The sequence below is a fragment of the Leopardus geoffroyi genome, chromosome C3 (assembly GCF_018350155.1).
Source record: "Leopardus geoffroyi isolate Oge1 chromosome C3, O.geoffroyi_Oge1_pat1.0, whole genome shotgun sequence".
NCBI lineage: Eukaryota > Metazoa > Chordata > Mammalia > Carnivora > Felidae > Leopardus > Leopardus geoffroyi.
This window is the reverse complement of record NC_059338.1, coordinates 109,546,420-109,562,291: the sequence shown is the minus strand read 5'-3', so window position 1 is coordinate 109,562,291 and position 15,872 is coordinate 109,546,420. Positions and strand designations below refer to the sequence as shown.

The window sequence follows — 15,872 nt, the reverse complement described above, 5'->3', positions numbered from 1 at the left end:
GGCGGGGGGAGGGGGTTCGCTCCGCATTCTGGGAGTTGTAGTCTGTGCGGGGCTCCCGGCCACGTGGAGGCCACGGCCGCGCTGGCGCATGCGCCCTGCAGATCGCTTGCCGCACACGTCTCCACGGAGGGGAGTGTTGCAGAGCCTTGTCGTTCTGACCCGAGGAGCCCTGCCTGAGAGCCTTTGGCAGGTAGGTCGTGACGGGCTGTTGTCCCCCAGGGTCCGCGAGTTTGGGGGGAGTGTGCGTGGCGGTTCCCCGCCCGGCGCCCGCTCACCGGGCTGGCTTTCCTCCCGGTTTTCTTCCGCTCAGACCCCGTTGACCTCCTCTTCGTCCCGTGCAGCCTGCGCCTGGGCCCCGCTTTGCGGCCCCGCGCCTCCTACGGCCCCTGTGCTCGAGCCCCCTGCGTCGGTCATTTCCTCGCATTGTCCCGCCCGACGGACGCCGTTCTGGGAATGGGCTTGCACCCCTATCCTGCTGACCACTCTAAGGAATGAGTTGGGTCATTCAGGGGACCACGCTGAGATCTGGGCGTCGTCGTCCACCTAACGCCCCTCCCATGTTCCCATTCACGGGTGCCTCTTCTAGCTTTACAGGTCTCCACGCATCCCCCTCACATCTGAAGTGAGAGCCCTGGTGACTGGGATCTGCTTTCAAAAAGGAATAGGCTGGTTTCTTGGCAGATAGTCATGCTGTGTCAGAAGGCGTGGTACTTGGCCAAATATTTCTTATTCTGTTCATAAATGTATTATAGGCACACTTCACTCCATTTATGCATGCACGTGTACACTGAGCAAATTTATGTTGAGCCCCACTTTGTGCAAGGCACTCTGCTAGGTGTGATCTGGAATATACTAATAATGGTCTTTTCCATCAATAGACTTTTTTTTTTTTTTTCTTTTAAATTGGGTTTGTGGTGTTAATACCATTCATGGCTCCCCTAGAGATGCCCTGGTGATGAATCTCTGCTGTAGGTCAAGATCGCGATAGCATTTTGATATCATCAATCCACCTATAATAAATGAAGATTTATTTTACCAAAGAATCAAATTTTGAGTTACACGAATATTTATTTACTAAATGCTTTTTATTTTTGCATGGAATTTCCCTTTCCCTATACCAAATTTATTATTTTCTTTCCAGAAATGTCTAATGCAAAAGAAAGAAAACATGCTAAGAAAATGAGAAATCAGCCCACCAACGTGACTTTATCCTCTGGCTTCATGGCGGATAGAGGTACAAAGCACTATAATGGAGGTGGGAAATCTTTCCAAGCTCAAAAACAAGGTAAGATACACATGGTACTCCCTCCACTCTGGATCAAAATGCTTATGTTAGCTCTTTTTGATAGTTATTATTTAAATGGTTAAATGACCTGCACTTTTTAAAAACATATCAGTTGACCTTCATTATTCACACATTTTGTTTTGCCCATTCACCTAGTTGTTAAGTTTGTTTGTAACGCCCAAATTAATACTCATGGTACTTTGGTGGTTATTCGTGGATTTGTGAGGAGAGGGAAAAAATTTGAGTCACCCCATGTGGGCATTCTCAGCTGAGGTTCCCAGCTACCTTGGTTCAGCTTTCTTACAGAGATGGCCAGAGAGTGGAGAGACTCTGATGGGCCAGTGCGGCATAATTCGGGAAGCCCCTGCTCTAGCTGAGGATTGAGTTCTAGTTGTGGGTGGCCTCAGGCAGATCACTTAACACTTCTGAGCCTCTTTTTTCTAGTTGTAAAATAAGGGAAACAGAATCTACTAGGATGAGTTGTTTTTATGATTTGAGATCACAATCCATGTGATGTGTATGTATATATATATATGTATGTATGTGTGTATATATGTGTATATATGTATGTATATGTGTATGTGTACATGTGTACGTATATACATATATATATTTCTTGGAACAGTGGTTCAGTATTTGCTAATTCAGCGTTCATTGTGACTTTATAGAGCATAACTATTGGAAATGACAAGAATTGGCTGTATGTATCTTAGAACAGATATATTTCTACCTTAACAGTTATTATTAAATTATACTTCTTTATTTCCTAAAAGAAATAGTGTGTTTTATATACATTTAGCTTGTGTGCTCATTTTAGAACCTTATAAAGTGATATCAAGGTGTTAGTTGTTCATTGGGTAGCAATAGAAAATGCCAGTTTGGGAAGATAGGAAGCAGGTGAGTAAGAACTTTTGGGGGACACTTTAAAGAATAGTGTGCATTGGGTCTGGTGAAGTAAGTTTTAGACTCTTCTATTTGTAAGATTTAGATTTCAGATTCAACAGTTGATGCCCATCATTCCACATAAGCCTTAATGGGTCTTACCTCATTTAAATCTCCCAGTGACAAACCTTGTAACATGTTTCATGGTTTATAGGGGCTTAATAATTAACAGTATAATGGGAATAAGAGGAACACTGTAAAATTCTCTGCTAGTCTCTCCCTCCCTTTGCAGACCGTGATTTGATGTCTTAAAGTCTGTGGTTTCAATGCACAGACATTTGTATAGACTTTGCTTTTATTTCTTTTCTTTAATTTAACACAGGCTCCCAACTTGAGTGTGGCAGAGAATTACGATAAAAGACTGAATATACAAAATCATGTAAATTGTAATATTGAAGGGAGCTTAGATTTAAAATTTATGTTGTACTCATAATTTATTGGAGAAAAGTTTGGAGAAAAGTTCCCTCATAATTTATATGCAAGGTTTATTTGTCATGCTGACAAGATGAGCCAGTATGCTGCCTGCTAGCTTTATCACCTTGGTCAAATTAATTCACCTCCCTATTGTAGGTAGGTAGATTTCCTCCTCTTTAAGGAAAGATAGTAATGGCCACCTTACTGGGTAGTTGTAGGATTAAAAACCTAATTAGCATTGCCACCCAGCAAATGATGTTCTCCACTGTAATCTGTATTCCTGGTAAGGCTGACATATTTCTTTTTGTTTTCTTTTTGAAAACAAACTAGAGCTTCTTCCTGGAACTTCACGACCGCGGCATACCAAAATGATCCACCATTCCCCAGTTGATACTGATGTGAATGAACAGTCTTCCTCCAAAATAATGTTTAAAAAAAAGGGAGGATGGAAAGCAGGTCCTGAGGGCACCTCTCAGGAGATTCCCAAGTATATAACTGGTAGGTGTTTGTGAAGAAGTGAAGTTTGATTATACGATGAGCCCTTTGCTTCAGTGCTCTCCACCTTGGCCCTGCCTCCCCGTCTCTCTCCTCTCCTCCTTCCACTGGGGGTTCTTCTCGCCTCTAGTCTGGACTGTGGCTGTAGTTGCCTTGGGCCTGATTGCTCTCCATTCTTCAGTTTCTCTTTTTTTCCTCTTCTCCTTGTTCTTGTAAGTCCTTATCTGTGAACTGTTCTACTTTGTCCTAAAACCTTTTCCCTCGCCCCATTCCTTTTTAAAATATAAAATGGCGTCTACATGCATTCTCCAAGGATGAAACCGAATTTAACACACTCTGAGGGCAACCAAGACCTTTATTATTTTTTTTTTTATTAAAAAAAATTTTTTTTAATGTTTATTTATTTTTGAGACAGAGAGAGACAGAGCATGAATGGGGGAGGGTCAGAGAGAGAGGGAGACACAGAATCTGAAACAGGCTCCAGGCTCTGAGCCATCAGCACAGAGCCTGACGTGGGGCCGGAACTCACAGAATGTGAGATCACGACCTGAGCCGAAGTCAGATGCTCAACCGACTGAGCCACCCAGGCGCCCCAACCAAGACCTTTAAATACCTGTCTCCAGGCCCCTTCAGATCTCTTCTCCTGTTACTCCCTCCCCCCATCACCTGCACCCCTGGTATGCATAACTCTGTATTCATTAGGTATGCCTTCTGGTCTCTGTGCCTGGTGGGAAAAATGCACTTAAATGTCCCCAGCACTCTGTTTACTTCAAAAAAAAGTCTGCTTTTCAATAAGGAAAACTAGTAAAGTTATGATTATATATTTAGAAAAAGCAAAAAATATTAAAGAAAACAAACTTTTGAAGTCACAACCTTTGTGACTTCAATTTTACTTTTTCTTTGTTTTCTTATGTGATTATTGCACTTGAAAATGGTTGTGGTTGGGGTGCCTGGGTGGCTCAGTTGGTTAAGCATCTGATTCTTGATTTTGGCTCAGGTCATGATCCCATGGTTTGTGAGATCAAGTCCCACATTGTGCTCTGTGATGACAGTGCACAACCTGCTTGGGGTTCTCTCTTTCTCTCTCTCTCTCTCTCTCTGCCCCTTCCCTGCTTACATGCTCTCTCTCTTCCTCAAAATAAATAAATAACTTTATATAAAAAAAAATGGCTGTGATTTATATTGCATGTAGCCCTCTGTTTTAAGGAATTGTTTGTAAACATGCTTTTAAACTGTTTTTATGGTTAAAAAAGTAACACTGAATCCTTATAGAGAACTTGAAAAAAAGTAGAAACAGAATGGCTTTATATATAATACAGATATAGCCACCATCTGTATTAATCTAATTAAGGGTTTGGGTGGTGGGTGAATTTTAAGTTCATATACTTCAAATCTGTCTTCCTTCTGAGATTGACCAGAAGTATTGATTCTAGACTTGTCTTTAATTATCATGCTATTTTTATCTACAGCTTCTACTTTTGCTCAAGCCCGAGCTGCTGAAATCAGTGCTATGTTGAAAGCAGTGACCCAGAAATCTTCTAATTCACTGGTTTTCCAGACGCTGCCCCGGCACATGAGACGGAGAGCCATGAGCCACAATGTCAAACGCCTTCCCAGGCGGTTGCAGGAAATCGCCCAGAAAGAGGTATATGTTTCACTTAGTGTAAGTGTTCAAGTTAGTAGTTCCTAAAAGAAATTGAGAAATGTTAACCTAATAGAATTAAAGTGAAAACCAAAAGCAGTGTACTCTTTTGCATTATTTTTGGATTTAATCATTATCCCCCCACCTTCCTCCTTGCTATCTAATTAGCAAGCAGTTGGATATTACATATAGCATTTGGAAACCCTTTCTTTTTTCTTTCTTTCCTTCTTTCTTTCTTTCTTTCTTTCTTTCTTTCTTTCTTTCTTTCATTTTTTTGTTCCTTCCTTCCTTCCTTCAATTTTTTTTTTCATTAATTTCAGGTCCCTTTTTTTTTTTTTTTAATGGTGGTAAATAGTTGATGTTCCACTGTCAGATTAAAAATAAAATTCTGACCTTCTTACCACATAAGCAATTTTAGCTCTACGTTTTAGGGGTGTGGCCAGCTTAAAGTTGGAAAATCAAGAGAAAAAAGCAGCAACAATGCCTAGTACTTGCCTTTTGACTTTTTCAACGTTGAAAACTTGAAACTTGGATTTAATTTTTCCTCAAGTCTAGTTGTTTTTGGCTTTATCAAAATTCTTCGCTTGGACATTTTCAGGTTGTCTCAGCTACCCATGTCTTTACTAGTTGATTCAAAAGTTCCTCATGGAGTGCCTTCTGTGTGTGGTACTATACTGGTGTTGGGGTGAGAGGAGTTCAGCAAACTAATGGAGAAGAGTTTTGGTTTTTTTTCCCCCATAAAAGTTTAGCTCAGCTATGGAGGAGAGTAAGAGTGAAAACTGAACAGGAATTTTGTGCTTTCTGGATTTAGATTGTAAGGTTTGTTTCCCATGGCATTTGTCTATCAGTACCGAACTGACATTGAAATGTATAGGTTTTCCTCACTTCACGTTTTTCATCCTGTTTTGGGTTTAGTTCCAATCCCAGAGGTTTACAAAACAATAAAACCAATAACAAAAGAGCTGGCATCTTCTTCTCTTGCTCTCTAACATAAATAGCCACAATAAGCTTGCATTACTGTGTGGAGCATTTTATAAAGACTCTAATCCTCATAGTCCACAAAGCTTGCCGGTTAGTAAGTGATAGAACTGTGCTTCCTCTCTGAGTTTGCCCGTTTCTGAAACCTTCACTCTTGCCTTCTGTCTGCTCTTTCACTGGAGAAATTGCCCAGTCAAAAAATTAAGCACACTGATGGAGTCTGAAAGGTACTCCCACCTAATCTAAAGTTAGTTGTTTGAATTCCTCACATGTAACTTTTATTTTGAGATAGTTACCAACTAGGACCCTCCTCTCTTCTTGAAATCGCAGGCAGAGAAAGCAGTGCACCAGAAAAAAGAACATTCAAAAAATAAATGCCATAAAGCTCGAAGATGTCACAAAAACCGGGTGCTAGAATTTAACCGTAGACAAAAGAAGAACATATGGTTAGAGACTCACATCTGGCACGCCAAACGGTTTCACATGGTCAAGAAGTGGGGCTACTGTCTCGGGGAGAGGCCGACAGTCAAGAGCCACAGAGCCTGCTACCGAGCCATGACAAACCGTTGCCTTCTCCAGGTATGCTTCTCTAGTTGGTTTTCTTTTTATATTTGTTTAGACGAAATGGAAGTGATGTTTGGGCTCAGCTCTAAAGGATCAGGGAAGGAGAGAGTTGACGCGGCAGAGGAAGTCAGATAAGAGGGAAGAATTGAAGTAAATTCGGTGTGATAAAGAAGAGAGTGAGATCATTAAGAGAGGATAACATTAAGGGGAGATTAGTTCAGGAAAAATAGGTAGGAACCAGGTCCTGCAGGGTCTTGGTGGTCATGTTTGAGATTTATTCAGCTTTGATTCATTTAGAAGTCATTCATCAACAACAAATATTTGTGTGCCGTTATCAGTGTTCAGAATGCTGTTGTAGATGTTTAGGATTCAGTGGGATGCTAGGGAGTTTGTTTTAAATTCTCTGAGAGGACAGTTTGTTTTATGCCTGGTAATAGTATTTATCTGGTCGTCCCTCTCTCCTTCCCCAGTTGGTAAATCAATGGCTTTCATTCTTCCAGGACATATTTAGAAATTTACTCTTGGAAGATTCTGCCTTTCAATGGCAGGATGGCCTTGACCAGGTTTTATTGTTTTTTAAGATTTTTTTATGGGGCGCCTGGGTGGCGCAGTCGGTTAAGCGTCCGACTTCAGCCAGGTCACGATCTCGCGGTCCGTGAGTTCGAGCCCCGCGTCGGGCTCTGGGCTGATGGCTCAGAGCCTGGAGCCTGTTTCCGATTCTGTGTCTCCCTCTCTCTCTGCCCCTCCCCCGTTCATGCTCTGTCTCTCTCTGTCCCAAAAATAAATAAACGTTGAAAAAAAAAATTAAAAAAAAAAAAAAAAAGATTTTTTTTATCTGTGTGTAGTTGACAAACAGTTACATTAGTCGCAGGTGTACAAAATAGTGATTCAACTTCTCTATATTTTATGCTGTGCTCACCACAATGTAGCTACCTACCATCTGTCACCATCCAGCACTATTGCAGTATCATTGGCTGTATTCCCTGTGCCTGACCCTTTATCCCCATGACTGATTTGTTCCATAACTAGAAGCCTTGGCCAAGTTTTGAAAACCATTGGTGTTAGGAGTCTCTGATGCCTCTTGAAAGCAGTAGAGGAGAATAATCAATATAAAAACCTTTAAAAAAAAGTTGTGGTAAACTATACATAACATCAAATTTTACCGGTTTAATTACTTATTTAAGATTTTATTATTTATTTTTTAAAGTTTATTTATGTATAAAACATTAAAAAAATTAATTAAAAAAGGGGAACCTGGGTGGCTCAGTTGGTTAAGCATCTTACTTCGCTCAGGTCATGATCTCATGGTTTTGAGTTTGAGCCCCACATGGGGCTCTCTGTTATCAGCACAGAGTCTGCTTGGGATCCTCTGTCCCCCTCTCTCTCTGCCCCTCTCCCGCTTGTTCTTGTTCTCTCTCTCAAAAATAAATAAAACATTAAAAAAGTAATTAAAGGGGCGCCTGGGTGGCGCAGTCGGTTAAGCGTCCGACTTCAGCCAGGTCACGATCTCGCGGTCCGTGAGTTCGAGCCCCGCGTCAGGCTCTGGGCTGATGGCTCAGAGCCTGGAGCCTGTTTCCGATTCTGTGTCTCCCTCTCTCTCTGCCCCTCCCCCGTTCATGTTCTGTCTCTCTCTGTCCCAAAAATAAATAAACGTTGAAAAAAAAAAATTAAAAAAAAAAAAAAGTAATTAAAAAAATAAAGTGTATTTATTTTTAGACACAGAACAAGTGGGGGAGGGGCAGAGAGAGAGGTAGACAGAGAATCCCAAGCAGGCTCCATGCTGCCAGTGCAGAGCCCAATGGGAGGCTCAAACTCACGAAACTGTGAGATCATGACCTGAGCTGAAACCAAGAGTTGGACACTTAACCAACACCCATGTGCCCAAGGTTTTATTTTTGAATAATCCGTACACCCAGTGTGAGGCTCGATCTTGCAGCCCTGAGATCAAGAGTCACATGCTCCACTGACTGAGCCAGCCAGGCACCTCTTTTAAATATTATTATTTTTTAAGGTTTATTTATTTTGAGAGAGAGAGAGAGAAAGAGAACAAGCCGGGAAGGGGGAGAGAGAGGGGAACAGAGAACCTGAAACAGGCTCCATGCTGACAGCAGAGAGCCCAATGTGGGGCTCAAACGCACAAACTGTGAGATCATGACCTGAGCTAATGTCGGATGCTTAGCTGACTGAGCCACCCAGGCACCCTACCTTTAATTATTTTAAGTGCACGGTTCTGTGTCATTAACTATAGTCATATTGTTGTCTAACTATTATCACCATTCATCCCCAGGTCTTTTTCATCTTCCCCGTTGCTCACTCACCTACTCCCAGCAACCACCATTCTACTTTCTGTCTTTAGGAATTTGCCTATTCTAGATACCTCATATAAGGAGAATCACACAATATTTATCCTTTTGAGACTGGCTTACATCACTTAACATAACGTCTTCAAGGTTCAGCCATGTTGTGTCGTGTGTTGGAATTTCCCTTCTTTTTAAAGCTGAATAGTACTCCATTGTATGTACATACCACATCTTGTTTATCTGTTTATCCAGCAACGGACATTTGGATGGCTTCCACCTTTTTGCTGTTGTGAATGATGCTGCTATGAAATGAACTTGCAAATATCTTTTCCAAGTCTCTGTTTTCAGTTCTTTGGGTATATACTTAGAAGTGGGATTGCTGTTTCACATGGTAATACTGTGTTTAATTTTTTGAGGAACTGCCCTACTGTTTTCCATAGAGGCTATGATATTTTTCATTCCAACCTGCAATGTGCCAGCGTTCAATTTCTCCACGTCCTCACTGATACTTACTATTTTTAGTTTATTTGATAATAGCATCCTAATGGGTGTGAAATAATACAAGAACCTTTTAAGGGCTTTTGATTTGAAGATTTAGCAGCAGAAATCATTGATTATAGTAAAATCCTTTATCTATATTGTGGAAACTGGGATCCAGAGAGATAAAGTGACTTGTCCAGGGTCATGCACCTTGTTGGTGGCTAGGTAGCCTTTGGGCAGCTGATTTCCCTGGCCTGTGCTTTTTCTGCCATACACTGCCATTTCCCAAATTTTAAGACAGATGGGTAAGTTACTTCTTATTTGGGGCAAGATTTTTGCTGACGTTATCAGATATTTTCTTTACATTTGATCAGCCCTAAGTAATACAAATAATAGCTAATAGTAACAGACATTTTTGAGTACTTAATCTTATGCCAGGCCTGGTTTTAATGGTTTATATACGTTTACTCTTAGTCCTTACACCACCATAGCAGACGTAGTTAGCATTATTTCTACTTTACAGATGAGGAAACTAAGGAACAGAGAAGTTACGTAATTTACCCACGGCTATACAACCAGTGAGTGGTGACGTTGAGATTTCAGCCCAGGTCTGATGCCATGACTTCCAGGCTATTAACCGTTGTTTGGTGCTGACACTCAGTTGTACAGATTTGGGTGTGGTTCACCTGCACACTGATAGCTGACGGTGGATCCCTGCTGCTGGGAAGATTTCTGTGTGTGTGATAGCACTGATTTCTGTGAGTTTGTCAGAAGCTTAGCTATAGTTTCCCTTTTAGTCTCAGGTGCTGAGTGTACTGAAATTGCTTAAATGTGATGTGGCAGAGGGGCTGGTTTGGGGGTCAGTGAGCCCAACTCGAATGCTGGCTTCTCCACTTGCCGATATATAGCTTTGTTCAGGGACAGTCTCTGTGTCGGTATCCTCGTCTGTTATACGGCAGCAGAAAGTACCTGGCTCGTCACGTGTTGGTACGTGTTCCATGTAGTAGATGACAGCCCAGGCCCTGGCACTCAGCATCCGTTCAGTGACTGTTACTGTTGTTTTGGTTCTTTAACATACTTGTTTTACTAGCTCAGTTGATCTCTTGCCATCTCATTTAAGTCGGTAAGGTCTTGCTCTCATTACTTTCATTTTTCCTTGAACATTGTTTAGTCAGAGTTGAATATCCTAGTCAAGATTAAGCATGGGAGGAATATAGGATAAATTAATTACGACATTATGTCTCTAGGTTCAGTGTTAAATAATCTTGGAGTCCTGAATTAGCTAACCAAAGTGAACTTTAGCATAACTTTGCAGAATATATTGATATCGTGGTATTCTACTCTGATTTCTTAGATAGATTTGGGGGAGGAATAACCCTTTACTTAGAGGCAGCATTTTTTATACTCTACTTAAAACTTGTTTGTAAAAATGGCATAAAACGCAGATTAAAAAAAAAAATGTTTTATTTAAGTAACCTCTGCACCCCATGTGGGGCTCGAATTCATAGCCCCAAGATCAAGAGTCTCATGCTCCTCTTACTGAGCCAGCCAGGTACCCCCACAGATTTTCTTTCTAGAAAAGACACAGTAACTTAAATTTTAAATGAAAATTCATTTTGATTTTGTTTTAGATTGGTTTAAAAATATTTGCTAATGTCCTAAGAATAGACAGGTTTCAGGTTTTGTCTTAAAGAAATGATAGCTTTGGCAATTTGTTCTGAGTCTTGGACTGGTAGAAGTTTTTCTGATGTGACTTTTGGCGTTTTACAATTTTCCCCCATGTCCCATTCTAAGTATTTGATTACGTCTCTTCATTTGTGCAGGATCTATCCTACTACTGTTGTTTGGAGCTGAAGGGCAAAGAGGAAGAAATACTGAAGGCACTTTCTCCGATGTGTAGCATAGACACAGGTAAACTGGTTTTAAAGCTGAATGCTCTTTTAGTCTTTGCGTATTTGTTCATTTCATGAGCAAGTAAGTGTTTTGGAATTTAAATATATATAAAATGCGTAAGACAGTTCTTGTTCCCAATGAGAATGCTAATGTAAGAAAGGTGGGGTGGTTTCAAATTATTTGTAACATTGTTAAGTGGAAGGTGAGAGAACCTTTATTTTGGTGTAGTGAATTCGGTGGGGCAAAAACTCAGTCCCCATTCATCCATTTATTCATTCATTCAGTGTTTATTGAGAATTTACTGTGTGCCAGGCTTTGATCTATGCAGTGGTCAACACCAGCACCTCATCCCTCATAGAGATAGACAGCAGATAACAGGATGGCAATCAGGAAATACTACTACTATCTCAGCACTGGAAATGAGAGAATTTTGTTTTTGTTTGTGTCAGGACTGACTTTCGCAGCAGTTCACTACTTGTCTGGAAAACGCCAAGGTAGTGTCATACTTTACCGGGCAAATAAATACCCTAGAGAGATGCTGGGGCCTGTTACGTTTATTTGGAAGCCTGAGTGGACCCCTGGTCACACTTCTGAGAGCAGGCAGTTATGGATCTGGCTTCATCCAACTCTGAAACAGGTATAATCCTTGAGTTATTTACTCATGACTCTGTTACTGCATTCTTAATTCCTGTTGAAATCAATGCTCTGGAAATTTAAATAGTATAAAAGTTTCACTGAGAACTTGGTATTAGAATATAGGGAAGAACATTATGTGAATATGAAATGAAGCAAATCTTGACCTTTCACTTTTTAGTAAATCCTAAGTGGAAGTAGAGATAAAACCCACCATATTATGTACGCAGTGGCTTGAAATGCTGCATTTGGTCTAATGGTCCTACCAGGTCTGAATTGCTTCTTTGGCATTCAGGTCCTTGTAAGAACCTCTTTGATGATAAGAAGCTATTTTGAGTAATTCAGATGATTTTTTTTTTTTTTAAGTTTATTTATTTTGAGAGAGAGAGAGCATGTGTGTGTGTGTGAGGGAGGGACAGAGAGAGAGAGACAATCCCAAGCAGGTTCTGTGCTGCCAGTGCAGAGCCTGATGTGGGGCTCGAACACACCAACCTGAGATCATGACCTGAGCCGAAATCAAGAGTTGGGCGCTTAACCGACTGAGCCACCCAGGCGCCCCAAATTGTGATGATTGCTAATCTCTCTTTTTTTTTCTTGGCGTAGTCACTGCTTTTTTCTGGTAGACTATAAATTTTCTCTTTAATCTGATTTTCGAAAATGTTAATTGTTCAGAGTGGTTACATTATTTTCATTAATCTTTGACACTTTGAAGTTTTTTTGTTTCAAGTGTTGTGCACTGTTCGGCAGCACCAAAAAAGCTTTTTGATAAATCATGATGAGTTTCGTTTAATTTGTAAAGGGATAAAAATGTATATTTTTAAAATTTTTTTTTTTTTCAACGTTTATTTATTTTTGGGACAGAGAGAGACAGAGCATGAACGGGGGAGGGGCAGAGAGAGAGGGAGACACAGAATCGGAAACAGGCTCCAGGCTCTGAGCCATCAGCCCAGAGCCTGACGCGGGGCTCAAACTCACGGACCCGCGAGATCGTGACCTGGCTGAAGTCGGATGCTTAACCGACTGCGCCACCCAGGCGCCCCAAAAATGTATATTTTTAAAGGAAGAAAAAAATAATACGAACTGAACTACCTGAAGTTTTTAAATATTTCCTTAGGATATTTTAGAGGAAATAAAAGCAGCGTGCCAGTGTATGGAACCCATCAAATCAACTGTCTGTACCCCGGAGCCCCTGCTGACACCATCGCAGGAAAAAAGCCAAATGGAACTACCTGATGAGAGAATTGGCAAGAAAAGAAAACGGAAAGATGATGGAGAAAATGCTAAACCAGTTAAAAAAGTCATCGGTGATGGAACTAGAGATCCACATCAACCATATTCTTGGGTCTCTCCAGCCACAGGCGTTATAATCAGGTACAGGTGAATTCTCTCTGAATCCTCCGAACAATTTTAATGAAGACTTGTTCTGTTTCTGCCAGTGGCTCAGACACTGTGTATGATGAAGGTTTCCATCTTAAGATCTTTTTTCTCTTTCAGTGATTTGACGATGGAGATGAACAGGCTCCGGTTGATCGGTCCACTTTCCCACTCCATCCTAACTGAGGCACTAAAAGCTGCTTCTGTCCATACCGTAAGAGTAAATGTGACTGTAGTGGTTTAATCCAGTTATGTCCTTCCTAGCAAATTTGAACCCTAACATATTTCAGTAGCATTTTGGGCCACGCCCTATAAATGTTTATTTCTCTACTTATGTTTAGTATCAAATACTTTGTCATCTTTCACTTCTAGAGGAACAAATCTGGGGAAATCTAGTGAGTAAACTAACTTGTTCTTGTTTAAGTGCATACTCTCCTTGCAAGTTTGTGAGTTTCGTGGGTAACAGAGAACCCCTAAAATCACTGAAAGTGTGTACCGGGTTTTATTTGTTTGTTTGTACTTGTGTGGTGCATATTTTCTGGGGCTTGTTTTAAGGGTCTGTGATCCCTAAAAGGTTAAGAGCAATATGTCTAGTGCAGCAGTGTCCAGTAGAATTTTCTGCAAGGATGATAGTCTTCTGTGGCATCCGTATGGTAGCCATTAGCCACATGAAGTTCTTGAGCACTTGAAGTGTGGCTAGTGTGACTGAGGAACTGATTTTGTACCTTCGATTAATTTTAATTAAATAGAGATAGCTCTCTGTGGCTGGTGGCTACCAAGTGGACCACGCAGATATAGAGAGGAGAGATTAAGTTAGGAATCAGACACTCGGATTCAGATCCTGTTTGTTTCTCCTGTATTAGTGCAGCTCACCCTTCCGTTGACTGTGCCTCTCACAGATTTGACATGGCCAAATAAGATGTTAAGCCTGAACAGGTTTTGAGCTTTTAATGAAGAAAGATACTTTAAAAAACAAAGACAGCTTCTCCTTTCCTCCCTCTCGCTCTTTCTCTCTGTTCCCCTCTCCATCGCTTCCACACCTGCCTCAACCTCTGTATCTCTTGCCTGAATACTGAAGCAGCTTTTTCACTTCCTCTACTGTTCCTTCTTTTCACTCCATTCTCCATGCAGGCAATGGAATGATCTTTTAACAATTTATTCACATCATGTTACTTTGCAGTTAAAAGCTTTTGAATAGTTTCTTATTGTAGTTATGGTAAAATCCAAAGCCCTTAATGTGACTTCATACTCTTGTGCCTTCCTGCCTCTGCCCTCATCTCTCCTCACCTGCATCTCAGTCACACTGGCCTTCTTTCAGGTCCCAGAATATGTCAGATCTCCTCTTCTTTAGAGCCTTCACACCCCCTTTCCCCACCAGGCTGAACTTTCTGCCCCCCACCTCCTCCTCCGGCCCCTGCCTTTTCTTGGCTAAACCTTCCTTGTTCTTCACATTTCAGCCTCTATATCGTTTCCCTCTAGAATCCTTTCCTGACCCCCAAGTTAACTTATATAAGTTATATTTCATCATATTTTGCACATTTCCTCAATTTATATGTCTAGATCTGCTTAGGTACTTATGCGATGTTCACATGGAGCTTTGATGGCAAAGACTCTGTCTCCAGTGCTTAGCACAGTGCCTGGCACAGAGTAGGGGCTCCACTCTAGCTAATAAGTTGCTCAGTGAGGATCTGAACCTAAGAAGTTGGATTCCAGAGCCTGTACTTTAAACCTGTAAGCTATGTTGTCTGAGTTTCTGTGAGGTAAATAGCCCATATGTTAACAGGGTGCTTCTTTAGAATCTGTAGGAGCACATCCTACTTCAGTATGAATCATGGCTATAGGTTCTCTTCCTTGGTGTGTAACTGGTGCTTGAGGTGCTCTTTGGTTTTTTGTTTTAAGGGTTTTTGTGTTTTGTTTTGTTTTGTTTTAAGTAATCTCTGTACCCAACATGGGGCTCGTGACGCCATCGAGAGTCATACTCCTCTCTGCCAACTGAGCCAGCCAGGTACCCCTGAGGTGCTTTTTGAAACCTTGCTCAATTCCTGGTTCTGTCTGAGAAAAATATAAGTAAAGCATTTGTGTGTCTTATTTGAAGTTTTTTGGAACAATGTGATCATAAGATATCTTTTTGCTTTTTCAAACAGAAGGTTTGGTTTTTCTTTGGTGGGGAAGGTTTTGTTACTTAAATTGGTATGAAGTTGGTGGTAGTAGGAGAAGAGCAAGGAGCAGGCCTCTTTCGTCAATAGTGTGCTGACAGAAGAATGCAGCTATGGAGTAGCTTGGGTGGTCTCTCTGAAACCCATGGTATTGTTGTTAGTGTGTGAAATCTCGAGAGAACTGTAACACTATGTCCTTGCCTCTAGTGAGAAGAGTAGTCAGTCTGGTGTTAATTACTGTGTTAAATATAATGGCAGTTTCTCACATATCACAGCCATAATAAAATTATCAAGTCCGATTCATTATTTGGTGAATAGGAATTGTTATTTTTCAGGAGGGAGAGGACACAGAGAAGACACCTCACCATTGGTGGATTGAAACCTGTAAGAATCCTGATAGCGTTTCCCTTCATCACAAACAAGAAGCCATTTTTGAATTGTTGGGAGGTATTCAGAGGGAATGCTGACTGGGTGGTTTGGGGAAGAAGGGAGGAGTGGGAAGTGGGTTCAAAGAGTGTTTTACAGTTGGGCTGCCTACATGGAGTGGTACTTTTTAACTTGTTACTGCTTGTCATAATATAGCAAGAAAACATGTCGGAGAGGCACCTGACTCAGTGAGCGTGGGAAACGCTATTTGAGTATATGTTAGTATTCCAAATAGCTCCCATTCTGTTATGATAGGTAAACACATAGACCAGGTACTAAACCAAGGACTA

At 41.1% G+C, this 15,872-nt stretch overlaps 1 protein-coding gene across 1 annotated transcript in view; it reads left to right on the top strand.

The window, feature by feature from the left end:
• The first annotated feature begins 87 nt into the window (after positions 1 to 87).
• POP1 (POP1 homolog, ribonuclease P/MRP subunit) overlaps positions 88 to 15,872 on the top strand; it is a 33,085-nt gene continuing 17,300 nt past the window's right edge. Inside the window, exons 1-10 of the mRNA XM_045454108.1 lie at positions 88 to 190; positions 1,142 to 1,285; positions 2,972 to 3,139; positions 4,606 to 4,781; positions 6,087 to 6,335; positions 10,924 to 11,011; positions 11,443 to 11,630; positions 12,741 to 12,997; positions 13,121 to 13,214; positions 15,492 to 15,603. Of these exons, the coding sequence (XP_045310064.1) occupies positions 1,144 to 1,285; positions 2,972 to 3,139; positions 4,606 to 4,781; positions 6,087 to 6,335; positions 10,924 to 11,011; positions 11,443 to 11,630; positions 12,741 to 12,997; positions 13,121 to 13,214; positions 15,492 to 15,603 (1,474 nt within the window). The 5' untranslated portion in view covers positions 88 to 190; positions 1,142 to 1,143. The remainder of the gene's footprint in view (positions 191 to 1,141; positions 1,286 to 2,971; positions 3,140 to 4,605; positions 4,782 to 6,086; positions 6,336 to 10,923; positions 11,012 to 11,442; positions 11,631 to 12,740; positions 12,998 to 13,120; positions 13,215 to 15,491; positions 15,604 to 15,872) is intronic.